Source organism: Lissotriton helveticus, chromosome 4_1 (genome assembly GCF_964261635.1).
Source record: "Lissotriton helveticus chromosome 4_1, aLisHel1.1, whole genome shotgun sequence".
NCBI classification, from domain to species: domain Eukaryota; kingdom Metazoa; phylum Chordata; class Amphibia; order Caudata; family Salamandridae; genus Lissotriton; species Lissotriton helveticus.
Genome location: NC_136063.1, coordinates 1,787,058,401 through 1,787,086,095, shown reverse-complemented (window position 1 = coordinate 1,787,086,095; position 27,695 = coordinate 1,787,058,401). Strand labels below are relative to the sequence as shown.

At 45.6% G+C, this 27,695-nt stretch overlaps 1 protein-coding gene across 2 annotated transcripts in view; it reads right to left on the bottom strand.

The window, feature by feature from the left end:
* DIAPH2 (diaphanous related formin 2) overlaps nucleotides 1-27,695 on the bottom strand; it is a 4,230,744-nt gene that overhangs the window by 3,035,621 nt on the left and 1,167,428 nt on the right. For both annotated transcript variants that reach the window (XM_078688424.1, XM_078688425.1), the window contains one exon: nucleotides 17,052-17,188. In XM_078688424.1, the coding sequence (XP_078544550.1) occupies nucleotides 17,052-17,188 (137 nt within the window). The remainder of the gene's footprint in view (nucleotides 1-17,051; nucleotides 17,189-27,695) is intronic.

The following is a 27,695-nucleotide window of genomic DNA, read 5'->3' as shown; positions in this document are numbered from 1 at the left end:
GATTAAATGCAACAACCCCTTAAAATCAGTTACTTTACTGCCCTTCATCCCACCTTCCAGTGCACTTGAGTACGAATTCACACACTCCATCCAAGTCTCAGACTCTCTCTTCTTGGAGTTCCTAAACTGCAGTCTGTACTGCTCTGGGGTAAGGCCATACCTGAGACATAAGGCCTCCTTCATATTGGGGTAGGTCATGGCACCTGCTAATTCTAAGGGCTCTAGAGCACTCCTCCCAGAAGCCTTAAAATGTTTCCACAGGCCCGCCCCCCAATGCTGATCAGGCACACCATTCATCTTCAATGCAATTTCATACGAAGTGAACCAGGCATAAATATCCTCACCCCTATGGTAATTCTGTACCAGGTCCTTGGGAATATATACTTTACCCCCATGCACTGGCTGCGCGCTGCCACCATTAGAACTGGCGTCCACCTCCTTGGCTTTAAGATCCAGTTCTCTCATGCTCAACTCATGAGCCAAAAGCAATTTCTTCTCTTCTAAGGCACGGGCACTTTTGCTCTCCTCCGCCGCCTTTTCTACTTCCAATTGCTTCATTTTCATTTTCATGACTTCCAACTCATACTCTCTTACTCTCTGATTTTCTTGTAACTCTTCTGGGGAGAGGCCCCTGCTGGAATGGTTGCTGCCAGCTCCTGCACCTACTTTGCCCACTGGCAAATCTGTGACTTGAAAACTGTTTCCTACATCCACATCACCCTCTCCCTCTTGTGCCTCCCAATGGGCCTTCAAGATTTTCTGCAGCTCCTCCTTTCTGTAGGCGCTCTTTATGGGGCACTCAAACTCAAGGCAGAATTTCCTAAGTTGCTCAACTTTGTATGAATACAAATCTCCAATGGCAAACTCCATCTCTACTTCTGCCTCCTTACTGGGTGCCTTCCCATGCAAAGACATGCTGTATTGAAGAGTTACTCAAAAATAGAATCAAAAATCAAAAACCAGTAGTATGCGGTGGCGTAGTGGTCTGCACTCACTAGTGATGTACACCAATTACTGTGGGTCAAGTACAAATACAAGTTCAAATTCCACCGCCTGACCACCAATGTTAGATCTGGGGGTCTCTAGTTGGCAGAGGTAGGTACCACTGTCCAAATAGGGACCCTTGCTTCTAGTCAGGGCAAGGAGATAACCCTCTGAGATAACCCCTGCTCACCCTCTAGGTAGCTTGGCACGAGCAGTCTAGGCTAACCAGAGGCAATGCGTAAAGTATTTGTACCAACACTCACAGTAACACAGTGAAAACACCACAAACTGACTCCACAGCAGTTTAGAAAAATAAAGGTATTTTTAATCTAAACTACACAAGACCAAAACGACAAAAATCCAACATACACAGTTCAAGAATATGGTTTCAAAAAGAGTTCTTAAGGTTGCGTTAAAATTCTTAGGTTGCGATAGAATTCTCTACGTTGCGATAGAATTCTCTACTGATGCGTGAAAAGTTCACAGTTGCGTCACGTTTACTCACAGTACCTTTTAGTTGCAACAAAGTTCCAAAAGCAGAAGCTGGTGCGGTGGAAAACAAGCGATGCGTTGCTCCTGAGACCCTGGGGAGGCGATGTGACAGCCCCGCTGCAGCAGCGGGCGTGTTGCGACGAATCCGGTCTGTATGGGGAGGAAGGCCACTTGTATGGATTCCGATGCGTAGGTTCCGTAGGAAGTCTGTTCTCGCAAAGGCACGATGCGACGATCTCGTAGGGGCTGCGACGATCTCCGGGGCGACGATGCGCGGTCCAGCGGGGATCCTCTCTCTCTCGCAGCTCCTCGATGCATTGATTCTGCGACGATGCTCGCAGCGACGTGATGCGGTCCGCAAGCAAGCGGTGCGGCGATCTCACCCAGCGACGACAGGCTCTGCGACGATACTCGCAGCTATGTTCGATTCTCCCGCACCGGTCTGGTGCGTCCCGCAAACGAAGGATGCGACGTCTCTGGCAGCGGCGTCAGGCGCTGCGACGATCTCGACCTCCGTAGCGGCGGGAAACTTCTCGCACTGTCGGGGATGCGCTCCGCAAGCGAGCGATGCGATACTTTTCAGTTTCAAAAGTCACTCAAGCTTAGTTTCAAGCTTCCCAGCACAGGTACAACTTCCAGAGGCCCCACAACTGGATCAAGCACTCTAGGAAGGACAGAACTCTCTCAGCAGAGTTCAGGGAAGCTGGGGGTGAAGTCCTTTTGTTCCTGGGACTTCAAAACAGGGAGCCAGCTCTTCTCAGGCCCTTGGAGATTCCTTCAAGACAGGGGACACAGCTCAGCAGCAAAGTCCTTCCTCTCTCCTTGGCAGCAAAGCAACAGGTCAGTCCAGCAGAGCAACAGAAGGACAATCTTCCTTCTTCAGTTTCAGCTTTTTCCTTGGCAGAGGTTCCTTCTTGATTTCCAGGATGATCTAATTTTCTGTTGTCAGGGGTCCTGTACTTATACCCCTAAAGTCTTTGTTCTCTTGGTGCATGTGGGCCCTGAGCCCGGTCTGAACCAGTTCTGGGTGGATCCTTGAGCACTTTGTTTTGCTGGCTGCATCTTTCCTTTCAGAGTGAGGGGCAGGGTCCTCAGCCGCCCAGCAGGGGGGTGAAGCCAGCATTGTGGAAGGCAGGCACAGCCCTATTCAGCCCAGGTGCTAACTCCTCCCACCACTCCAGTTGCAATTGCAGTCATTCAGCCTAGTGCTGACTCATCCAGCCTCCTGGGGAATTCCCCAGCCCCTGTCACTCTCAAACCAGACAGTCAATACACAAACAGGCCCAGGCACACAGAAGGGTCAGACAAGAGAACAGCAACTTTCTAAAAGTGCTGTTCTCAAACACAGGATTTAAAAACAACCTTTCCTAAAAGATGTGTTATTAAATTCTGAGTTCAGGGATACTAGATACTTATGTCCTATCTTGTTCCTATGGGAAGAAATGCTGTTAACCACTGTAGCCAGCATCCCCCATGTTAACCTATGGAGCAAGATAGCCTTACAGTAGTGAAAAACGAAAATGGCTGCCATTCACTACCAGAGCATGTCACCTGCACTAGTACATGCTCTACCTTTTACATACACTGCACCCTGCCCAGGGGGGTACCTTGGGCCTTCCATAGGGGTGACTGATGTGCACAAAAAGGGAAGGGTTAGGCCTGGTCAGTGGGGACACTGACCAGGAGGACATGGCAGTTCTAAACTGCCCATAGGCACTGCAGTGGCAGGCCTGAGACACCATTTTAGAGCTACTCCTGTGGGTGGCACAATCAGTGCTGCAGGCCCACCAGTAGCATTTGTAATCACCAGCCCTGGCACACCCAGTGCACTTTACTAGGGACTTCATAGTGATACAAATATGCCAAACATGTATATTCAATCAGAATAATAATTTACACAGGGAGCACTTACACTCTGGCACTGATCAGCAGTGGCAGAGTGTCCAAAGCATCTAAACCAGCAAAAACGAAATCCAGCACAGCATCAAAAATACAGGAGGTAGAGGCAAAAAGATAGGGGAAACCACGCCAACGATGCCAGGTCTAACAGGGGTCTTTCTCGTTCTGGACCTATTGAGGCCAACCCTGAACCATTGTTTTCTTTAAACCTACTCTAACCCCAGGTTCAATTATTGGGGTACCCTTGTTCTCCTACACTAACCCCCTTTCTGGGCGGCCATCCCTCTGATGATTATGGCCAGCCTGGCCCCACAGCCAACCCTCTGCAGATGTCAATCCTTCACAGTCCCACAACATCAATGTTAATTGTTTTACTTAAATATATTTAACCACTAAAGCTTGCAGGCTCCGGTGGTACCATGTGGGTGACACTTGGCGGAGGTCACTTACTGAAGACCCACATACCATACAGGAGGCCGTGCTGTGTCCTACAGCTGTACTGCTGTACTGGCTAAAAACATGTGGTTTATTTTATTTTTGTGCCATGGACGGTCCCTTAGGATCCACCCACGTGTGCTATGGCGTCAGGGAATCTTAACTCTTTTTTTTACTTCAGGCCATGGGTACCTAGTCCCTGAGTCCTGTAACGGTAAAATTTTTCTCCAACATGTGGCCAGCCAATCAAATTTTTCATTACCACAGGACCAGTACCAGTTTCACAGTACAAAAACCACCAATGGGAGAAAAAGCTCCCTGGGCCAATCAGAAGGCCTTATTGTTTTAAATTATAGTGCTGCATGACTCCTGCAGGAATATAGTTAGACTAACCTTCCAGATATACCTAACTTTTTAACCCCTTAATAACCACACATGCACCTGTAGAAATGCAAATATCTTGAAAACAACTGAAAGTACTAACATCACATAATGAAAAACACACTTTTGGAAATCAACCCCCTTTTTTCTTGACCTCTGCTTGATGGATTACCAGGAAACATGCCTGAAAGGAGCTGAGGTGGATGCAAATTCTATTGGAAAGTTTTGTGTGAGTTCGCGAAACAAACAAAAACACTTTTCCTATGAAAACTCTGATCTAACTATAACAATCGCCACTGTGTGATGGGGGCTTGCATTTACATATAGTAATTAACTATTACTTTACGTTGAAAAAACCCTAGAAATTCACTGGAAAAAAAAGCCTAAAGTAACATTATAGTTAGGTGAATTTGTCAATGTTGTTGAGATGTCATCAGTAATGTTATAAAGAATGTCATAGTACATGTAACAAGTGATGTCATATGTAAGGTCAACGCAAACACAAAGACATGATGGATGGAGCACTGAAACTTTTCAGACACTCACCCCAGTCACAGATCTGGGTTGAATCCATCATCGTTCTTTAGCTCACTTCGCCACCACAGTTCATATGTGAGGTCAAAAGCAGTGCATGGTAGGGGTGCAAGTTATACTTGGCGCTGCTACATATAACGGCTGAATTTCTGTTTAAATTTGTTCAAAACTTTAGTGTTGTCACTGACAAATTCACCTAACTATATCGTTCCTTTCACCTTTGTTTATTTCAGTATATATGTATACATACATATATATATATATAAATATATATATATATATAAATATACACACACACACAGATACATACATATACATATATATATATATATATATTCACTGAAAAAAACATAGGTTATAGACCATATATAGTTAGGAATTAGCATTTACAAAACCTTGAAAATTCACTGAAAAAACCATAGGTTATAGACCATATATAGTTCGGAATTAGCATTTAAAAAACCTTTTTTTACTCACACAAAACCATTGAAATTCCATATATAGTTAGTAGTACTAACTATATATCGCGCACCCGCAATCCACTGCTGATCATGTCACATATTACATCATTCATGACATGGTCAGTGACATCACTGATGACATCACTGATGACATCTCAAATGACATCACTGATGACATCACTGATGACATCTCAAATGACATCACTGATGACATCACTGATGACATCTCAAATGACATCACTGATGACATCACTGATGACAACATCCAGTGACTGTGTATTTCTGTAAAGTTAAAATATGTCTTACATATTGAAGAATGAGTGGATGTAGAAGTGTCTGGATGAAGGATTTAGTAGGTGCATGACTGACTGTATGAGTGAGTGGTTAAATGTGTCTCACTGAGTGCATGGGTTAGTGACTGAACTGTGTTAATTTGTGCATCATTATGTTTGTTGTACTGTAAACTGCTGCATGTGTTGATCAGTAGCTATATGAGTAAGTATATGGGTTATTGATTGGTTGCTCAAGTATTTGTATGGGAGACAGTGTGTGTGTGGGTGGCTGGGAAGTGTATGACTGTGCATAGATGTGTGAGCAGTTGATTCACTAGATGTATGGGTTCAAAAGTGCACGTGGAAACAGCTGTATGGGTGGTTGACTGTGTGCATCAGTGTATTGGTGAGTGAATGGATATCTCAGTGCTACATGTCAAAGTAAGTACATATGTAAAACACAGTACATGTGAGAGTTGGCATATATAAATAACTGTGCATAAGAGCCAGTGAATGTGTGAGTGGCTGTATGGATGATTGTGAACTTGTATCAGGGATTGTAAAAGAGAGTAAATATGTGTTAGTATATGTTTGAATAAGTAAGGTGTGTATAACTGTATAGTTGAGGAAATGGAAGTGTGATTGATTCTTTGCATGACTGACTAGGTGTATAAGTAACTCCATGGATGAGTGACAGTCTGTGAGTGTCTGTTTACACTGAGTGTATCTAAGGTTATATTAGAGTCTGAAGAGGTTCATCGTATTATCACATGAATGATGTCATCAGTGATGTGATCAGTAATGTCAAATGAGATGTCATCAGTGATGTCATCAGTGATGTCATTTGAGATGTCATCAGTGATGTCATCAGTGATGTCATTTGAGATGTCATCAGTGATGTCATCAGTGATGTCATTTGAGATGTCATCAGTGATGTCATCAGTGATGTCACTGACTATGTCATGAATGATGTAATATGTGACATGATCAGCAGTGGATTGCGGGTGCGCGATATATAGTTAGTACTACTAACTATATATGGAATTTCAATGGTTTTGTGTGAGTAAAAAAAGGTTTTTTAAATGCTAATTCCTAACTATATATGGTCTATAACCTATGGTTTTTTCAGTGAATTTTCAAGGTTTTGTAAATGCTAATTCCTAACTATATATGGTCTATAACCTATGGTTTTTTCAGTGAATTTCAATGGTTTTTTAATAGCAAATATCATAAGCTGTCGAATGTCAAGTACGTGGTAAGAAAAAACATTTTCGTGTTTATGCACACTGATCTGCTTTGAATGCTGCCCCCCCCCTCATTTCTATTAGGAGTACTCTCTCTTTGCAGATAGTGAAGGGTAGTTAACGCAGGCCTTTGCCCCCGTTGTAATCCGTCGTGCCTGCTTCTCTCTCCATTTGATTGATTGTTATCCAAGCATTTACTGTTTTAGAATTGGTTCTCTTTGGTTCATTCTCTATTTACAAACAAGCACAGAGTCGCAATACTCTGTTTAGTCTTTGCAGATAGCGAAAAATCGTGTAAAAAAACAAAAGGAATCGAGCAAAATCAGTAGGCCACTAATGGGATCTCTTTTTGACCTCGCTAAAATAGAAACATTAGGAACAACCCCTCATGAGAAATACGAAACTAGTGAGATGAACTGAACTCCACACCATGATGGCTGCAAGACAGCTCGGCTCCGCCACCCACCCCGCCCAAAATAACGATAAACTCTATGCAAATATTACAAATATATACAACACACCAGCAAAGTAACAGGGTAAAACATTTTATTAAATAACTATTTACATAACTATTTTATACTTTTTGTTGCCCGATCCGGCTAGCTCAATCGATCGAGCATGAAACTCATGCACTCTGATGGTTCAAAGTTTTGAGGAGTGCTTGTAACACTGTCTGAAGCCTATTTGCACTTGCTTCAGCTTCACTATTCTTAATGTAAGTAGGGGGCTGTTTGAGGACGTGACTGCATTTGAAAACAATGTGATGCGGTGCCACCCTGAACCGCTTGACGGAGGCCCCCGAGGGACGGTGTCATGGCGCGGACTCGGAGGGGGCGCTTGGCTCCGGCCCCCTCCCCAAGTCGTGTTGCCCTGGTGTGGCCTGAGATCGCCCCCGACATAGGTGGCCGGCTCCCGGGGTCAAGCGGAACTTTTTGCCTTTTGGTGACTCTTCCATTCTTCACCTTGTCCCACAATCCGTTTCACCTAAAGACACGCTGTAGTGGGGCGCCCCTTTTCCGTTTCAGTTGCCATTCAGCCCGCTTTTGCTACACTGTGCCTCTTCCGCTATTCAGCTGTTTACCGCCCGCTCTTTCGACTACAGCGTCTCGCTCACCATATACTTGAGTCGCTCCCGCTCTTGCGGTGCAGCGATAGGCGGCTGCCACAGGACTCTCAAAATGGCGGCCGGCTCTTCAGATTTGGGCGTGCTCCACTAAAATGGGCCTGCGACACCTTGGAACTCGGACGCTTGTCTGCTAGAGCTTGGGCTCCATTCTCGAAAGCGTCCCCTCAGCCTTGAAGATTCTACAAAAGTCTTGGGGGCCCCCGACTCCCGCAGGCTTCTGGTGGGGAGCGCCTAGCATGATTGCTCGTGGAATGGCCACGACGGAGCTACGAAATGGTGGTGCTCTCATGCTAACGCCAGCTTCAGTCTGAAACATCCAGAAACACTGTAGACTACCAATTCGATCAGTTCCGGTAGCGCCCCAACGTGACCCGGTAGAGAAGAACTTGCCCTCCCCTCTTTGACTGATGGTTCTTGTTGCCTGTCCCTTCTGTTGTCATTTAACAGAACTATTTAGCCTGCTGAAAGGGGTTGTGTTCCGACCGCTGGTTGGTGGAGACATTTTGACTATATTCTGGACCTGCGTTGTCGCGTAATGCGTCATATGACGCGCCGCGTTAGCGCACCCGGAAGTGCTCCGGTGCGCGAAGCGCAGCTTCCCGGAAGCGATCCGGGGCGCGGCGCGCAGCGTGTAACGTAAGCATAACAGGTCATGTGACTTGTTAATAAAACTTTTCATTGGTTCATTTTACTTTTCTTATTCTAATTATGAAAGGCTTGGTCATATGACCTAAAAATTACGCTTTTTATTACTTTCGAACATTATTTTTTCTTAAACATATGTTATAATGTTCCAGGCTAATGTACTTTCCCGGAAAATTTACAACTGTCCTGCAAGTAAAATATATTCCTTTTTCGAGAAAAAGGGCGTTTCTTCGTCCCATGACTGAGCCGTTGAGCAAATGAGGCTCGGCCTGCTGTCTTAGTCGCCGATACGCCTGAATATCAGATTCTTATCGATCACTTTATGTTGCAGGAGTAGAAAACACAACAGCCCTCGACCATTTATCTTTACTGCGTTACTGCGTATTATACCTTTTACCCTTCATGTAATTGGACTGCTTTATTTCACTTGCCTTTTACTGATTCTAAAACAGTGACTATTATTAAAAACTTTACCAATGTAAAAACTACTACCATGTTTTCTTTTAAAAACCTTTATTGTGAAAACGTCAGTATACAAATACGGGCCTATAACCACGTGGGCCGGCCACGGAGCAAACTGTAATCGTATATGATGAGTAGACATTTACACTGTAGAGGAACGTAACGGGCGGTCCATTAGGTTGCAAGAACTAAGGTGTCTAACAGTTGCGGAATCGGTGGACGTACATTTAATAATTAAAATACGACAGAGCCAGTTACAATAAAATTATCTAGATGTACATTTGCGGGCAAGTACCATGGGTGACGTTAATTCGAACTTTCAATAGTACAGTAATCAATAACACATCAGAACTTAATATCAATAGGGATGTCGAAATATTCAATCAATTCTCGTCCCCGCCCGCCATGTGCTTCAAAACTGCATACGTATCTCGTGATTTCAAGGTTCTGCAACCAGTACACAACAAGGAGTTACGAGTCCCATTTATTCCGTCGCCATTTTGGGCGAGGACGGGCAGGTCCAGGATATAGTCAAAATGTCTCTACCAACCATCGACTATGATGATGTTCATATGCTGTATTTATTAGAGTAACACTCATCTGTCCACATGAAATTAATTTGCCACAATCTAAACATGTCATTTTAATCTTTCCAAAGTTCTTCTAAATATTTGGGACCGTTTCCCTTGCCTCTGATGCTGTCAGTGCCACTTCTTTGGTGAATGTACTGGCAGATCGGGGGTTCTCCTCCAAATCTCTCTTTTATGCAGCACTATAATTAATCGGTGCCACCTCTCCATATGACGATGCATGGTATAGTTACCATAACTATATTTTTTTTCGGTTCCTCTGGAGAGTACATCGTGGCAGATGAGGCGTGTAACGTACCGGGCATTTACCTTTTCTTGCATGTAGAGGAAAGGAAAAAAAATTCGAGCGTCCGAGTTCTAAGGTGTCCCAGGGCCATTTTAGTGGACCAGGCCCAAATCCAAAGAACAGGCCGCCATTTTGAGAGTCCTGTTGCAGCCGCCTGTCGCTGTAGCATCAAGAGCGGCCGAAACTCAGCTGAATGGCAACTGAAACGGTAAAGGGGCGCCCCACTACAGCAGACGAGCCTCCACCTGGGAAGGCCCGTTCACGCCGCCTCCTCCCCCCCCCCCCCTTCGGGCACCCCACGCCGTTATTCGGAGCAGGATTGTAGGATGGCCACACCAGTGCGGCAACTTGCTAGACACCACCTCGGTGCCAACCGAATCTCAGCGCCTTGTGGTGTCTTCTATTCAGAAAATATTGTTGTGCTGCCTTCGACCTATTCGCCGCAAGTGCGCACGCAACTCAGCTGCATAGCGAGTGAAACACCAAGGGGCGCCCCACTGCAGCCGAGGAACCTTCATCTTGGGGGCGACGCACAGCATCACATTGCTTTCCAATGCAGTCAGATCCTCAAACAACCCCCACTGACTGACGCGAACTCACAGGCCAACGGAGCGCCCCACGCCGACTTTCGGCGCAGCATTGTAGGATGGCCACACCAGTGCGGCAACTTGCTAGACACCACCTCGGTGCCATCCGGATCTTGGCGCGTTGCGCTGCCTTTGGCCCTATTCGCACATCGGTCCGCTACTGACGCCACCTCACAGGCCAACGGGGCGCCCCACGCCGACTTTCAGCATTGTAGGATGGCCACACCAGTGCGGCAACTTGCTAGACATCACCTCGGTGCCATCCGGATCTTGGCGCGTTGTGCTGCCTTCGGCCTATTCGCACATCGGTCCGCTACTGACGCGAACTCACAGGCCAACGGAGCGCCCCACGCCGACTTTCAGCATTGTAGGATGGCCACACCAGTGCGGCAACTTGCTAGACACCACCTCGGTGCCATCCGGATCTTGGCGCGTTGTGCTGCCTTCGGCCTATTCGCACATCGGTCCGCTACTGACGCGAACTCACAGGCCAACGGGGCGCCCCACGCCGACTTTCAGCATTGTAGGATGGCCACACCAGTGCGGCAACTTGCTAGACACCACCTCGGTGCCATCCGGATCTTGGCGCGTTGTGCTGCCTTCGGCCTATTCGCACATCGGTCCGCTACTGACGCCGCCTCACGTGCCAACGGATTTTCTACGCTTTTTATACCCTATGCCGCATAACAGGTCATGTGACTTGTTTATAAAACTTTTCATTGGTTCATTTTACTTTTGGTTTCCTAATGATGGAAGGCTTGATCATATGACCTAAAAACAACACTTTTCATTGGATGAAAACTTTTTTTTTTTTCCAAACGATGAAAGCCCCACCTTGTTTCTGGATGTTTCAGACTGAAGCTGGCGTCAGCATGAGAGCACCACCATCTCGTGGCTCCGTCGTGATCATTCCGCGAGCAATCATGGCAGCCGCTCCCCACCGGAAGCCTGCAGGAGTCGGGGGCCCCCAAGACTTTTGTAGAATCCTCAAGGCTGAGGGGACGCTTTCGAGAATGGGGTCCAAGACCTAGCAGACAAGCGTCCGATTTCCAAGGTGTCCCAGGGCCATTTCAGTGGACCAGGCCCAAAAAGGAAAGAGCCTGCCGCCATTTTGAGAGTCCTGTGGCAGCCGCCTATCGCTGCACCGCAAGAGTGGGCGCAACTCAGATGAATGGCGGATTTTGACACAGTGTACCAAAAGCGGGCGGAATGGCAACTGAAACGGTAAAGGGGCGCCCCACTACAGCAGACGAGCCTCCACCTGGGGAGGCCCGTTCACGCCGCCTCACCCCCCCCCCCGGGGCGCCCCACGCCGTTATTCGGAGCAGCATAAAATGGCTGCCGTGCACGACAAAAGTGTGGCATTTGAAAAAAGGCAAGATGGCGCAGACAATGTTTTTCAACACTTCCTGATTTCCTTCGAATCGAACGTTAACAGACGTTATCTCTCCCACACTACCGGTCCCCCTGGGCTTAAACGCCGAGATGGTAGGGACTGCATCCCGTGGAGATAGGCCGAGACGTCACTCAGCAGAAAAAAAAGGAAAAAAAGTCTAAAACATACAATAAGTTAAAAGTCAATCATTCTTGTTTCCTTGTAGTACGCTCCCCAGTCCGCTTCCCGTTACGCTAACTGGGCGCACCCCACCAAAAAAAACGATAAAAAAAAAAAAATGTTTGCCCCACGGAGCCCTTTTAAAGCCTCCACATCAAACCTATGGGGTCAGGAAGGATCTACTATGCCCCCTTATGGTCATTTGCCCCTTCGCTTTGGCCTCCTCTTGTCTCTCGATCCTACCGAGAGACAAGATGGCGGCCGCTCCGTACTGTTTGGAATGTTTACAGACACCGGAGAGCCAATCAGCTTCGCTTCGCAAAGCTCCGTAACGCGAAAAGTACGCGAAACGGAGCGCTACCCGGGACACTGTCACAGATATATATCTTTTTTTTAACGTTATTTTCTCAAAATCCACTGCAGCACATATATTGAGACCCAGCAAAGGCACATCGGGCTACCGGTCCCTACAATTTTGCCAAGTTTCATGCAAATCCATTCACCCGTTCGATTTTTTTTTTTTTTTTGCCCCGCGGGGCCCTTTTAAAACCTCCACATCAAACCTAGGGGGTCAGGGAGGATCTACTATGCCCCCTTATGGTCATTTGCCCCTTCGCTTTGGCCTCCTCTTGTCTCTCGATCCTACCGAGAGACAAGATGGCGGCCGCTACGGACTGTTTGGAATGTTTACAGACGCGGGAGAACCAATCAGCTTCGCTTCGCAAAGCTCCGTAACGCGAAAAGTACGCGAAGCGGAGCGCTGCCCGGTGCGCTGTTACAGATATATATCTTTTTTTGAACGTTAATTTCTCAAAATCCACTGGAGCACATATATTGAGACCTAGCAAAGGCACATCGGGCTAACAGTCCCTACAATTTTGCCAAGTTTCGTGCAAATCCATTCAGCCGTTCGGGCTAAAAGTGAGGCCAACCGCCCTATGGAAATTAACATGGGAAAAACGCGTTTTGGGACCCCCATTTTTTCTCGGCCCCCCCTTGACAAACCCCCCCAAATTTTTAGGGGCTGCTCAGAAACAAAATGTTCCATTTTCCTGAAAATTTCAGCCAATTCCGTCCACAAACGCCAAAGTTATTAGACATAGAATTTTCAAAAATCCCATAGGGAAAAAATCCTAACTATATATACCTACTGGCGACCGCCAGTAGGTAATATATACACATATATATTTTCACTGAAAAAACAAAGGTTATAGGAACTTTATAGTTTGGCTTAGATTTCACTTGTACAAAACCATTGAAATTCAACAGTTATAGTTACCTGAGCTAGCTATAACTTATTGCCCCCGCAATGCACTGATTAGGACCTCACATCTTACATAACACATGACATGGTCAGTGACAACTCAGATGACCTCCACCACAGAAACGAATGGGTCCCTAAAGAGCAGATTCTCCCTAAGAGATTCATGATGATGACTGTCAAATAGTAATAGACTATTTTTGTCTGTTGATTTTTCATTTACTTTGGTTATTATTTTGTCATCCTCTGCAGTGATGTGGGGTTCCAGGAAGGCAACAAAGTTACTATCCATGGTATGGGTGAACTGCAAGAACGGATCCAGGTACAGAATTCCACAGCAAGTATATATTCGCCTCTCCACACTATTAGAACATCATCAATATACCTGCACCACAACCTGATGTTATCATGGTGGGGGTTTGAGTCGGTAAAGATATGCTTGACTTCTAACTGGTGGACATACAGGCATGCCAGGCTTGGGGTGAATGTACTGACCAGTGAAGTTCCCTTCACCTGATGGTATATGGTGTTTTCATATTTGAAAAAGCTCTCTATGAGGGCAATTCTCGCACAGTTCAGTACAAATTACACCGGAGTATCTTTTGGATATGAAGGCATAGTCTTGACTAGTGGTCGAAGGAACAAATCGAAGAACAAATATAAAAGTTCAAGGATAGAATTAATCCCTGACACAATGGGCCAACCTGGTGGTGGAAATGTATTCTTATGCAGTTAGGGCAATATGTAAAACAAGGCCATCCTTGGACTATCCCCTGTGAGGAATTTTGCCTCTTGCGCAGTAATCCAGGCCATACTTAATTCTTCTTCCAGCATAGATTTGATTTCATTAGTCAGACGTGGTTTGGGGGTCTTCTTTCAGGGCCTGGTAGCTGGTTCTGTCTGATAGTAACCTTTTACACTCTGTGTCATACATCTAGGTTGTGAGAATAACTGTGGCGGCCCCCTTGTCTGCCAGTTTTAAGACAATATCCTGTCTTTTTCTTAGTGCCTCTAGAGTCTTTCTTTTTTTTGTTGACATGTTATCGAAGCTTGGATTGATGTACATAGCTTCTATCTCTCTAGAGATGACCTCTTCAAAGGTTTGTATTGCCTCGAGGGTGGTATGTGTCATGGTAAGAAGGATGATTTTACCCTGAGACCAGTGTTTTTTGTTGTTCCCCCTGTGTCCACCTCCAGTGTGTCAATGAAGAATGATTTTCCAAAAGGACATAAACATAAAATTATAATAATGTGCAAATTACAGGGCTTGATAAAGACACAGCGGAGAGCATCGTATGTTTTAGAATTGAGTGTGCATGAGCACGGGTGTGTGAACATGTGTATTACTCACGATACTCGCACAAGGGCGATTGCATTTCGGTATGCAAGCAGTCCACTCAAAACTTTTTTTAAACAAACGCACTTTGGCTACTCTGCAGAATATGTTTTTTTCCAAGCACTGTAGGGGCGTATAGGGTTCAATTTGGTCCTGAAGAAAGACCGGGACCCATGTAGGGGGCATTTTGGGGGCTGAAACATTCCGACTCGATTGGAGTAAATAGACCTGATGTTTATAATCAGACAATTAGCACCATAAAAGGGCTATTATTGTCCATCTGCTTTTTAACCATCCCTCCTCCACCAAGGAATAAAGTTTCTCAAATTTAACCGGTAGGCGCTAGGGATTTTTAGTATTGGACCCCTTTCCCTATTCTTTTTCTCCTCAGTTTCCTGCTAATGCTTGAACCACATCCCTAGTATGGGCTTTTTTGCCATTAGAGGATTCTTTGGTGAATGTGGAATGGCTGATGATGAAGCCTGACACCTGGATGGTGTGTGAGGCCATCCTGTAAATTTTCTAGCACAATTGTGTAGGTCCATAAATATCGGATGAATGGAGTAGCTAGAGTTTTTCCTCAGTAAAGGAACACTTATATCATAAGGTGTGTAAAGGCTCCCGTAAGAGGCTGAGCTAGTAAACATAGGGACTCATTTGTTTCTGTGGTGGAGGTTATATTGATAGGGAGAACACGAACGATGGCCACTGGCCTTTAGGCAAATCCTCTGCCTCTCCCTCTGAACCAGCAGTGGTACGGTTCATTGTTTTAAATACATCACTGATGACATCATGCCATGAGTGTGTTTCATAAACATTTCTGAGCATTAAAGATATATACTAAGCTACAGGATAAGTTACATTTCTATTCTTTCTCTACTAGTAATTAGACATACTATTTCTAACATATCTCATTTGAGTGCCTGTTTGACTGTCTGTCTCAGTATGTGAGTGGATGTCTGCGTGGCTGTATGAGTTACTGCATGGAGGAGTTAGTGGTTATGTGAGCAGCTGAATGGGCGAGTGAGCGGCAGTGTGAGTGACTGTATTGGAGGGTGAGCAGGTGTGTGAGTGGCTGTATGGTTGAGTTAGCGGCTATGTGAGTGGCTACACAGGTGTGTGGGTGGGTGTGGAAGTGGCTGTATGGGTTAGTGAGTAGCTGTTTGAGTGTGTATAGGTAAGTAGTGACTGTATTGGAGAGTTAATGTCTGTGTGAGTGGCTGTAAGGGTGAGTGAATGGGTGTGTGAGTGGCTGAATGGATGTGTGAATGGGTATGTAAGTGGTTCTGTGGGCGTGCCAGTGGTTGTATGGATGTGTGACTGGCCGAGTCAGTGGTTGTATGAGTGAGTGGGTGTGTGAGTAGCTGTATTGGTGAGTAGGTGGCAGTGTGAGTGGCTGTATCAGTGAGTGTATTGATGTGTGACTACCTGTGTGGCTGCATGAATTTCTCTATGGGTGACTGAGTGGGTGTGTGAATGGCTGTAAAGGTGTATGAGTGGGTGTGTAAGTGCCTGTATGTCTGTTTGACTGGATGTGTGAGTGGCAGTATTGGAGTGTGAGTGGGTGCATGAGTGGATGTATGGGTGAGTGGCTGTGTGAGTGGCTGTATGAGTGAGTGGATGTGTGAGTGGATGTGTGAGTGGCTCTAAAGATGAGTAAATAGGTGTACGAGTGGTTGTATGGGTATGTTAGTGGTTGCATGGGTGTATGACTGGGTGTATGAGAGGTTGCATACGGATGCGAGTGGGAGTATTTCTGTGCAAGATATCATCAGTGAAGTCACTGATCATGTCATGAGAGATGTAATATGTGAGGTCATAAGCAGTGGATTAATGGAGCGTAAGTTATAGTTAGCTCAGGTAACTATAACAGCTGAATATCAATGGTTTTGTACAAGTAAATTCTGAGCCTAACTTTAATGTCCCTGCAACTTTTGCTTTTTTTCAGTGAAAAAAAGTATATATATATATGTTTCTTCCCACTGCTTGCAAACAGCTACAGCTCACCAAAACAGCGGGCGCGTCGTCGAATCGGACCTCGCAAGCCCGGTCCGTTTACATGAACAGCAACCTCCTTAGAACTAAGGAAATGACGACGCCGTGTCTCGATAATTCAATTCAGATTTTAATCGGCAAAGTCGGACGTGTTTCGCCTGAACCAGCAGGCTTGTTCACCAACAATGTTTTGCCAGATATATCATAATGTTGGCGACGTACCTAAAGCTGCCTCTCCTCTGCTAGACCATAAAACCATAAAAAATAAGAATAAATGCTTTTAGCAGATGTGTTTGACATTTATGACAGTTTTTTATTCAAACTTGTTTGCCATGATTTTTAGAACAAGTAAATGAAAGAAATAATGTAAATCAGTAAGAATGTTTTTCCATTTTCAAACACCAACATACATTCATAAACTTGAAAGGAGCAGCTATTAGCTTAACCACAATATATACAAAACGATCTATCGTTAGGGAATGACAAATCAGCAGAAGAATACTTACATATTTTCCTCTCCAATTATGCAAATGGCAGAGAGTATTTTCACTATTTCCGTCATCATGTGTACTTGCTTTGGATCAATTGCTCTTGCCAATAAAAACAGACTCCTGTCCTCACTGAGGATTCTTTGGAGTCCATACTATAAAGAAGAATATAAACAATAAAGAATCAATAAGTGCATAGAAAAGTAGCTTACATGTCCATTTTCATGAGACTATTTTCTACCATTGCACTGAGGTCGAATTTCTAACAAACTGTTTTCTTTTAAGCCCCATTGTTAGCATTGTCCTCTAACTGCAACATCAACAATATTTAGATAGTAGCTTGCATTTAAATTTCATTTATGAATGAAATGAATGAAAATTGCACTTGTATAGCGCTAACTACCCGGAGGCCTCGCAGCGCTTATGATTGAATACTCAACGCGCGCTCGGGCAGTTCAGCAGGTTTTACTATACAGGTGCGTTTTCAGAGCTTTCCTGAAGGACATGTGGTTGGTGTTACCTCGAAGAGATAAAGGGAGGGTATTCCAGAGCTTACCCGCGGTATGGGAGAAGGAGCGGCCGCCCCAGCGGGCTTTCCTGACTCTGGTGAGGGAGGCCAACTGGAGGGTGCCGGAACGGAGGGAGCGGGGCGGGACATAGGGTGTAGCCAGGGGATGAAGAATTGCAGGACCTGTACGATGAAAGACTTTGTGTAGAATACACATAGCCTTAAATTGTACTCTTGCTCCTACAGGGAGCCAGTGGAGCTCCTTTAGGGCATTCCTCGCTGACTGCCAGCGGGGGAGGTTATAAAGTAAACGGGCCGCACTGTTTTGTGTCACTTGGAGTTTCTGAATAACGGAAATCGGAGCTCCCATATAAAGAGCATTTCCATAGTCCAGGCGGGAGAGTATGAGGGCCTGGACCAGAACCCTCCTTGCCTGGAATGGGAGCAGAGGGAGCACCTTCCGCAACATCCTCATAATCCCAAAGCAGGTGGCAGCGGTCTTAGTTGCTTGGGCCGAGAAGTCCAAAGCTTTATCGAGCCAGATCCCGAGGCTCTTTATTTGGGATTTGGGGACCGGAGGCGAGCCCAGACATGGAGGCCAGATGGATGCAAGGGCAGTGGGAGAAGGGTTGCCCAGAAGAATGTCTGTCTGTCTTCTCCCCATTAAGTTTCAGACAGGAGGATTGCATCCAACTAGCAACAGCCTCTAGACAGGGACCTAGGGTGTGGGACGATCCCTCAGAGTGGTCTAGAGAGACCACCAGTTGGGTATCGTCCGCGTAGGTGACAATACGCACACCGAAGGGATGGACTATCCTGTCTAGGGGTTCCATGTAGGCATTAAAGAGGGTGGGGCTCAGGGAGGAGCCCTGCGGGACTCCACACCTGAGTGGGTGTTTGGGAGACACTGTCTCGCCCTCAAAGACCTGGAAGGAGCGGTTAGCCAGGAAGGATGTCAGCCATTCCAGGGCCGCGCCCGACACGCCCATGTCCGCCAGACGATGTAGTAGCGTGACATGGTTAACCGTGTCGAACGCGGCGCTGAGATCAAGTAGGATAATGGCAACTTTTCCTCCCCGGTCCAACACTGCTCTTGCCTCCTCCGTCACCGCTAAAAGGGCAGTTTCGGTCCCGTGTAGAGGGCGAAACCCTGTCTGAGAGGCACGCAGTAGGTTGTTGGATCTAAATAGTCCACCAGGATGTTATTTACGTGCCTCTCGAGCAGTTTACTTAGCCAGGGGGGCAAGGAGATGGGACGATAATTCGCCAGGTTGTTCTGGTTAAGATTGGGCTTCTTCAATAGGGCTCTCACCATCGCACACTTCCAAGGAGGTGGTACGGATTTGGAGGTGATAGATGTATTGAGAACGTCCAATATGACCGGGCGAATGACGTCCATGACCTTAGTAAGGGTCTGAGGGGGTGCAGGGTCGTTGGGGGAACCAGAGGTAATCTTGGTGGTTAGTCCATCCAAGCCAGAACTGTCCAGGAGTGGGATTGTATCGAGGGTACAAGAGGCGGGGAGATCAGAGGTAATGGGCCGGCGGAGTTCCAATTCATTCTTGACGCACCCAAATGAAGAATATATGATCTGAATTTTTTGGGAAAAAAAGATGGCGAGGTCGTTACAGCGATTTTGAGCACCTTCAGCAGAGGGACACTCCGTGGGAGGTGAAATGGGAGATTTGACAATTTTAAAAATTTCCTTTTGGGCATTCACGGCCGCATTGATTTTCCCTTCATAAAAGGAAGCTTGAGTTGCCTTTATCTCCTGTTTATAGAGCTTTATAGCAGCTCTGTACTCAGCCTTCCTAAGTTGAGAGTGATCATGCCTCCATGCTCTCTCAAGTTTACGGCAGGCTAATTTCATGGTTCTGAGGGAGGGAGTATACCACGGGGCAACTTTGGGTCTTTTTATGGAGTTGCAGGAGTGTTTGGGAAGGACCAGGTCAAGGGTACTCGAAATCCAATTCTCGAAGTTGTTAGTGGCCGTGTTGGGGTTTGTTACCTTCCCAGGAGGAGCTCTGGCAAGGGCGGTTTCCCACGTATGGAGGGGGAGCGAGGGCCACTTCCTGCCTCGATGCCTTGCAAGGTTTTGAGAGGAGGAGGGGAGGTTTGTGCGCCAAATAAAAGGTATTAAAAAGTGGTCGGTCCAAGGTAAGGGTATAGGGGGCTCCACCACTAGATCGTCTACATTGCTGTAGATGTGGTCAAGAAGGTGACCCCTGTTATGGGTTGTGTGAAAACCCTTTTGACAAAGATCCATAGCTTGTAGATTGGACCGGAGATTATTAGCTGCAGTGTCATGGGGATCATCTAGATGTAAGTTGAGATCTCCCAGCAGGGTAAAGTTGGGCCAAGACAACACTATACTTGCAGCGAGGTCAGTTATTTTCGTAATAAAATTATTAAGGGGACCAGGTGGGCGATAGGCTAAAATGCCGGAGAAAGTGGTGGTGGGGGAGAATTCTAGCGAGAAATGAAGACACTCGCAGGATGGTAGGGTGGTCGGAACAATGCGACATTTATAGCTGTGTCGATATATAATGGCTAGTCCGCCACCTCTCCCAGAATGACGGTCCAGTCTTTTAAGCGTGTAGCCTAGGGGGGTAGCCCATGCGGTAATCGGGTCATGATCTGATTGGAGCCACGTTTCTGTTAGGAAGAGAGCATCCAAATTGAGCTCTTCAATCAGTATATGCAGTTCAGTGTGATGTTTGGGTAGAGAGCGGCAATTGAGAAGAAACATTCTACATTCCTGAACGAGGGCACATGACGGATATGTGACGAGAGAGGACTCCAATTACATTTTGAGCAATGGTACTCGGTATGGGATGGGAAGAACGAGTGGTAGCATGGCAGAATCGTGGAAGGACGTAAGGAAAGGAGGGATGAGGAATTATAAGAGAGCGGAGACCCCACCATAATAGACCTAAACGCTAGTAGGCGGGAGGCGTCTGGATGCGGACTGGCGCAGACTGGCTTCTCTTTGGCGCCTCTTCGGGGCGTCTACGGCGCTACCGCTGCGCTTCACCGCTGCGCGGAAAAATGATGGACTAAATAGGTTAGGTGAAGGTGGAGACTAGCGCGTCAACCCTCCGAAAATGGCCGCCTATACTGGAGCAACCAGGAAGTGATAACCGCTTGCCTCCCTCCACAACAAACAGCACTGGTAGCTGCGGTGGAACGGGGAGTGAGCGGACAAGTAAACAAACAAATAAACTCACATTTTATTTGCATTGACAGTTAATTTTTAATCATGGTCATATGAGTGGACGACTAAACAGGATCAAAACTGAGGGGTCTTAGCAAACCAGAAAACATGCAGAAAAGCACAAAGCTGAAAACTAAGCCACAATAATAAATGAGTATCTCTAGTGTGCTTGTGATTACTATATTTTCATAAAATGGAACCAGTGTATAAATCGAGATGAAAATGTTAAAATGTTGATAGCAAAAAAAAAACTTTAGAAATGTTAGTCATGATTTGTGTATGGTTGGAGATAAAGGCACTCATTACGAGTGCCCTAGTAGCAGGGGTGATAATAATACCTCTGTGTCTTTTACATATTGTCCCATTAACTGCCCTGGAAGCATCGGTGGACTACCTCAGGACAAACCACCGGTGTCTCTATCACCAAATACCCAACGTTAAGAGATTACCAGGTCACTCCGGGATGCTTCAAATATACATTCACAGAAATGCCTCTACACCAATGCTTTACAGCTTTTACCTTGGTCAGCGTTGGTGTAGAGGCATTTCTGTGAATTAATATTTAAAGTATCCCGGAGTGTTCTGGTAATCTCTCAACGTTGGGGGATTTGGTGAGTACTATTGTAGGCTGCCAGGACCGCCAAACCGCTGTAGCCTGGGTCTAAAGATCTGATATATGATATGATATATGATATGATATGATATGATATATGATATGATATGATATATGATATATGATATATGATATGAGATATATGATATGATATATGATATGATATGATATGATATATGATATGATATGAGATATGATATATATCCATATCTCCCCACCAAGAACAAGGCCCCTGCCTTAGTAGGAATGACGAAAAGCAGACCCGAATTCTGTTCTTCACTCAGAGTGCTTTATTTTTCAGCCAGCCAGCCGCCATAACGCGTTTCGCTTCCACCGAAGCTTGATCACATGGCAAGTTGCGTTAGGCAGTGACCAGTATTTAAAGTGCTAGTGCAATGATTAGGCAGAGCCAAACAATGAACAACATAGAAAACATACTTCCTAGTAGCTATAAAGACCTGCAAATTAGTGCAAGATCTGATCGGGCTAATATAAAATGAATAAATATGATAAAATCGTTTGCAATTCATAATACTAGTACAATTTAAAAAAATCACATTTTCGATTTTAAAAAACACGTGTATCTGCAGATTCATATAAGTTGCAAGTGCAAAATTTAAACTTATGCTGCAGCCCATTTAACTACAAATATTTTCTTTCAACAAATTAGCTACTTTGAATGGAAAATTAAATAACCATGTTGTTCAAATTATTGATATTGCCCAGGTGGGCTATAAATATATATATATATCACACCACTCTCTCCCCTTTACTGGAAAGAACTGAGCCGCACACGCAACACAGATGCTGCAAGCATTTAATTGAGCAGTTTCGGGCAATCCTGACGCGTTTCTTTCAGTCTTTGAACTACTTCTGAGGTAAGCCCAGGCAACAGGAAACTGATTTTGAGCCACAGCAATTGCAGATTTGAACATTTTCGGCCCTCTAGTGGACACCCTTGTGATGGTGTTTGCAAAGCATGCTGGTCTTTGTGGTCTCGCATTTCAGTCAAATTAAAACCCTCCAGTGGGCTATGCCATTATTTTCAACTGTCTCACCGGAGTAATTAAGTCTCCAGGCCAGTGTTGCTCCAACCGCAGTCCTATTTTCGAGGGTGCTGAGGAACCATTCCAAACTCTGGTGTCTGGCAGCGTCCGTTACCCTAAGTTCGTTTTCACGAGTCACACAAATCGGTCCGAGGCTGGGTAATGATGGCGCACTTGCTGGCGGTGCGTAGCTCCGCGGCGGGACCAAGCCACTGCATTTCACACCATTCTCTCCCCTTTACTGGAAAGAACTGAGCCGCACACACAACACAGATGCTGCAAGCATTGAATTGAGCAGTTTCGGGCAATCCTGGCGCGTTTCGTTCAGTCTTTGAACTTCTTCTGAGGTAAGCCCAGGCAACAGGAAACTGATTTTGAGCCACAGCAATTGCAGATTTTAACATTTCCGGCCCTCTAGTGGACACCCTTGTGATGGTGTTTGCAAAGCATGCTGGTCTTTGTGGTCTCGCGTTTCAGTCAAATTAAAACCCTCCAGTGGGCTATGCCATTATTTTCAACTGTCTCACCGGAGTAATTAAGTCTCCAGGCCAGTGTTGCTCCAACCGCAGTCCTACTTTCGATATTTGCACAATAATATCACAATACACTTTCATAATTAGAGTTTTTTTCATTTCTTCCATCTACTCTTACGCACTTTAGAACGCTACTACACAAATAAGATTGTTACCAAGTATAGCACTTGATCACCTAGACAGGAGATTTTACAAGTCAGGATGCAAAACCATTACCTGGCTGTGGCTTTTGCTGAGACGAATCGGTATCCCCTGACTTTACTGGACCACAGAACAAGATCAACCGGATTGGTGCACCAAAAGTAAGTAGTCCTGTCATTCCTTTGTGGCTCCCAACATTAGTGACCGGTTAATTTGAATGTTTTATACAGCCCAATGCAATATTGATCATAATTGTTCTGCATACACAGAGACAGATTATTTGTCTGGATGTACATTTATCTGAAGCAAAAGACACACAATTGATGGATGGAATGCAGAACAAATCAAAACAGACACCACAGTCAAGAAATCTCGGTTAAATCCATCATTCTTTTGCTCACCATGCCACCCCAGTTTAGACCTAGCCATATACAAATCAGTCTTGACCCTGTGCCTCATTTATCTGAAAGCACAACACTAGTAAGCAGTGCTTAAATTGTAAATAAATAAGTGTCAGGGCTCTAGTCAGGACACCACTGTAGCTGGCACCCAGATTGCCCCTGCCATGCTGCCAGTTATAGTAACAACCCAACTACTAACCATCACACTCCTACAAGTGTGACAATTCAGACTATGCCAGGCCCCCATAACTATTAGAATGACTTGGGTTGCAGGCAAAATAAATGACTTGTTATCTGAGACAGCGCCACTTTATGGCAGACTGTCACAAGCTCTGGTGTTGAAAATTAAGTGCCGAGCACCAGAAACCATCAACTCAAATTAAGAACTGCTAGTAAGTAGTTAATTCAGTTATTTGGTATATTTTCTCTTGTTTAAGTCAAAACCCGACATTCACATTTGCAAAAGAGAAATTAACAAAAGAGAAATCAACAATGATATGAAATGTAAATGTACACCTAAACGCTAAAATTCTTATGTATGGCACTGTGCTTATGTACAGAACTCAGAAGCCCTGTGGCTATGATTTGTGCTATGTAAAACTGCACAAAGAAATGAATAGCAGCTCTTATGACAAAATGGAAAGAATCTCTCAACAAATAAAAGCAAAGTCCACATTTTACCATATCTGTATGCCAGGATATTTAGGTTCATTTTGACCAAAAACCAGGCTTTACTAGAAGGAATCGCCATTTTAGCTCACCGTTTTACTGCAAATACCCTACTGGGGGATATGTCTTCATCAGTGGCCTCTATGTTTTCACTAATTAAAGCCACTGGGTGGAAGAGCCATGACATTTTAGGAGTTAATGCATGTAAGAAATTGGGTTACTGGTTGACTGGAGTGTGTCACAAAACCATCACATTCCTAGTATGGGTAAGGCACAAGCAAACCCAAAGTTAATCTGTACTCAGTCCCCTGGTACCTTGACAGAGTGCAGTCAGGCTTAATTTAGAGGCAGTTTGTAAAGTATTTGTGTAACACTCCAAACACCAAACAGTGAAAACACCTCACAAAAAGGTCCCACACAAGATCGAAAACTACAGCTTAATTTAACGAATCCAATCTGTAGGACCGGGATTATCAATTTTTCAAGTATAAACTGCAATATAGCATCTAAAAGCACCAAGTGCCAATAGCAGCTATCTGGTCACGCTGGACCGGGTCAAAATCAAACGTTCAGACTGACAATGATGGACCGCGGGTCGTATACAGTTCCAGATTAGTCACGTTGAAGGTTTACTTCTTTACGTTTTGTGCGAAGTGTCCCATTCGAGTTGGAGAGTCCATAGGAAGCAAGGAGAGTGTTGCTGGCAGTGTTGGCCTGGCGTGAGGAGCAGACCGGGCGTTGTGGAGGGCAGGCCGGAGCCTTGCAGTGGTGGTCCTTTATGGTGATCGATGCTTGTTGTGTGAAGAGACAGGCTGGCTGCAGCTTGCGCTGGTTTTCAGTGCGAGCGGCAAGGTTTTTGTGCAAACGGGCCTGTTACCGGTCACAAAGAGCCCAAGAGCTTGATTTAAGAGTCCGCTCAGCCACACCAAGCGTCCAGGACCTGAGGGCACCACTTGGGGGTCAGGAACACAGTGAAGACAGGTCTAGGATCTGTTGGGGAGCCTTTTTTGCCCCTGTGGCTCAGATCAGAAGCCAGCAGACTAGCCCTTTGAGTCAGTTTGTGATCCTGGGTTCAAGATTGGTTGCAGGTCCCCAGCCCTCTGTGCCTGTAACAATGCATGGAGCCCCCCGCTCACAAGATGGCTCACCAGGGTCAATCTGGGGTTGCTCTGGTCCTGCCAGGCAAGAGGGCAGCAGATGAACCGCCCAGATGTGACCGCCGACAGGTGATCTGGGCACCACCGTTCTCCGCTGAAATGCCGTCGCTAGGGGTGGGGGTTCCTCAAGGATCCATTCTGAGCCCCATCCTTTTTAATATCTATATGGCCCCTCTGGCGGCGGTGGCGGAGGCTTTTGGTGCCCAGGTCATATCCTACGCTGACGACACCCAGCTCCTGTTTACTTGCAGGAAGGGAGAGGCGTTTGATGGGGCAAGAATCAGGGACTGCCTTGGCTCCGTTTTTTCGTGGTTCCAACAACATAGCCTTAAATGCAACTCAGACAAGTCTGAGTTGCTTTTTTTTGGCTGTGCTCCGGACCCATGCTGGAAATCCTGGTGGCCTCGAGACATGTTTCCTCCAGAAACGGTGTCAATGCAGGCCAAAAATCTGGGTGTGATCTGTGACGTTGATCTGTCATTTAGATCCCAGATTAATGCACTATCAGGGAAATGCTTTAGCATCCTGCGGATGCTTAGAACATTTTTACCGTTGCTGTCACTGCAATACAAGAAAATTGTAGTGCAGGCATTAGTTGGATCACGTTTTGACTATGCTAATGCACTCTATGCGGGCCTGCCGAAATATTTGTTGGCAAGATTGCAGATAGTCCAAAACTCTGCTGCAAGGGCAATCTTTGGCCTTCCACGCAGAGCCAGAGCCTCTGGTTTGCTTAAGGAGCTACATTGGCTACCGATTTCTAAAAGAGTTATTTTTAAAACTCTGACTCTGGCTTTTAAAGCCCTGCATTCTATAGGCCCTATGTACATCAAGAAGAGACTGGCCTTTTATGTTCCAAGGAGGGTGCTGCGATCAGCTTCATCTGCCACGATTGTGGTCCCGCCTATTAAACGTGCTCGGATGGGTGGTCGGTCCTTCCGCTATCTAGCGGCCCTCCATTGGAATGGGCTTCCGATCTCTTTACGGAAAGCCAATAGTCTCCTGACGTTTAGAAAGGAGCTAAAGACGTGGCTCTTTTCTGCGTGATCGCCATGACTTTCTGAGTGGCTGTCTGGATTTACTGGTCTCCGATCTCTTTGCTAAAGCGCCGGGACACCCGTTTGGGTAGCCGTGCGCTATAAAAGAGTATGCACATGCACATAACATAACATGAACTCAACATGTCAGCAGCTCCTTCAGAGAGGCAGTCCAGCAGAGTGAAAGTCCTTTCAGCAACAAAGCAGTCCTTCCTGGCAAAATATCCACAGATCCAGAAGGCTAATGAAGAGTTGGTGTCTGAGGTCCTTCTTTAATACACTGGCGCCTGGTTCTGGAAAGAGTGAAAGCTTATAGACACGGTGTTTTAAGTGCACAGTATTCCCTACTTCCTGGCTCCAAGCTGGCTGAAGTGACAATGCAGGGCCGCTAGGTCTTTTGTGTGAAGACAGGACACAGCCTATTCAAGTACAAGTGAGGCTTGGCCAAGCTCCTTCCTCCCATCCTGCCAACGAGGTCCCTACCAGTCTTACCTAAGCTTCCATTGTGTGTTGTTGTCTAGGAGGAATACACAAAGACCAACTGCCAACTACACCCATCCATGCAGGCACCAACTGGATAAGACAAGAAAATGTCAACTTTCTAAAAGTGGCAATTTCAGAATTGCAATCTAAAACCCAAATCTAATATCCAAATTTACCATAAAAAAAGTTAAAATGTTAACTTGTGATACCAGAGACACCAAACATGAAGGGGTTATCTTTTCCCATTTGGAAATTATACTAAGGTAACTCTAATGCTATCATATAAGAGAAATAGGACTTGCAGTAGTGACAATCTAATTTAAGAGTTTTTCACTACCAGGAAAAGGAAAACCTAAATGTACACAACCAACTTTTTAGATAGACTGCACTCTGCCCTTTTGGCTGTCTAGAGCCTACCCTATGGGTGACATAAGTATAGAAAAAGAAGGTCTGGGCCTGGCAAAAGGTTTATTTTGCCTAGTTGGGGTGGCAGTTTAAACCTGCATACACCATGACTGTGACATGTCAGACCTGAGACATGTTTAAACTTATACTTAAGTGGGGGGCACAATAAGTGCTGCAGGCCCACTAATAGCACTTAATTTACAGGCCCTGGGCACATGTAGTGCACTTTACCCAAGGACTTATAGGTAAACTAAATATGCCAATTTGGGATAAGCCAATTCTATAATGTTTTACGGAGAAAGCACAAGCACTTTTGCACTAGTTAGCAGTGGTAAAGTGCACAGAGTCCGAAGCCAACAAAAACAAATTCAGCAAAAAGGGAAAGAGGAAGGCAAAAAATTAGGGCATGACACTGCAGAAAGGGCCATTTCCAACATGGCTCCCTCTAGCCTAAA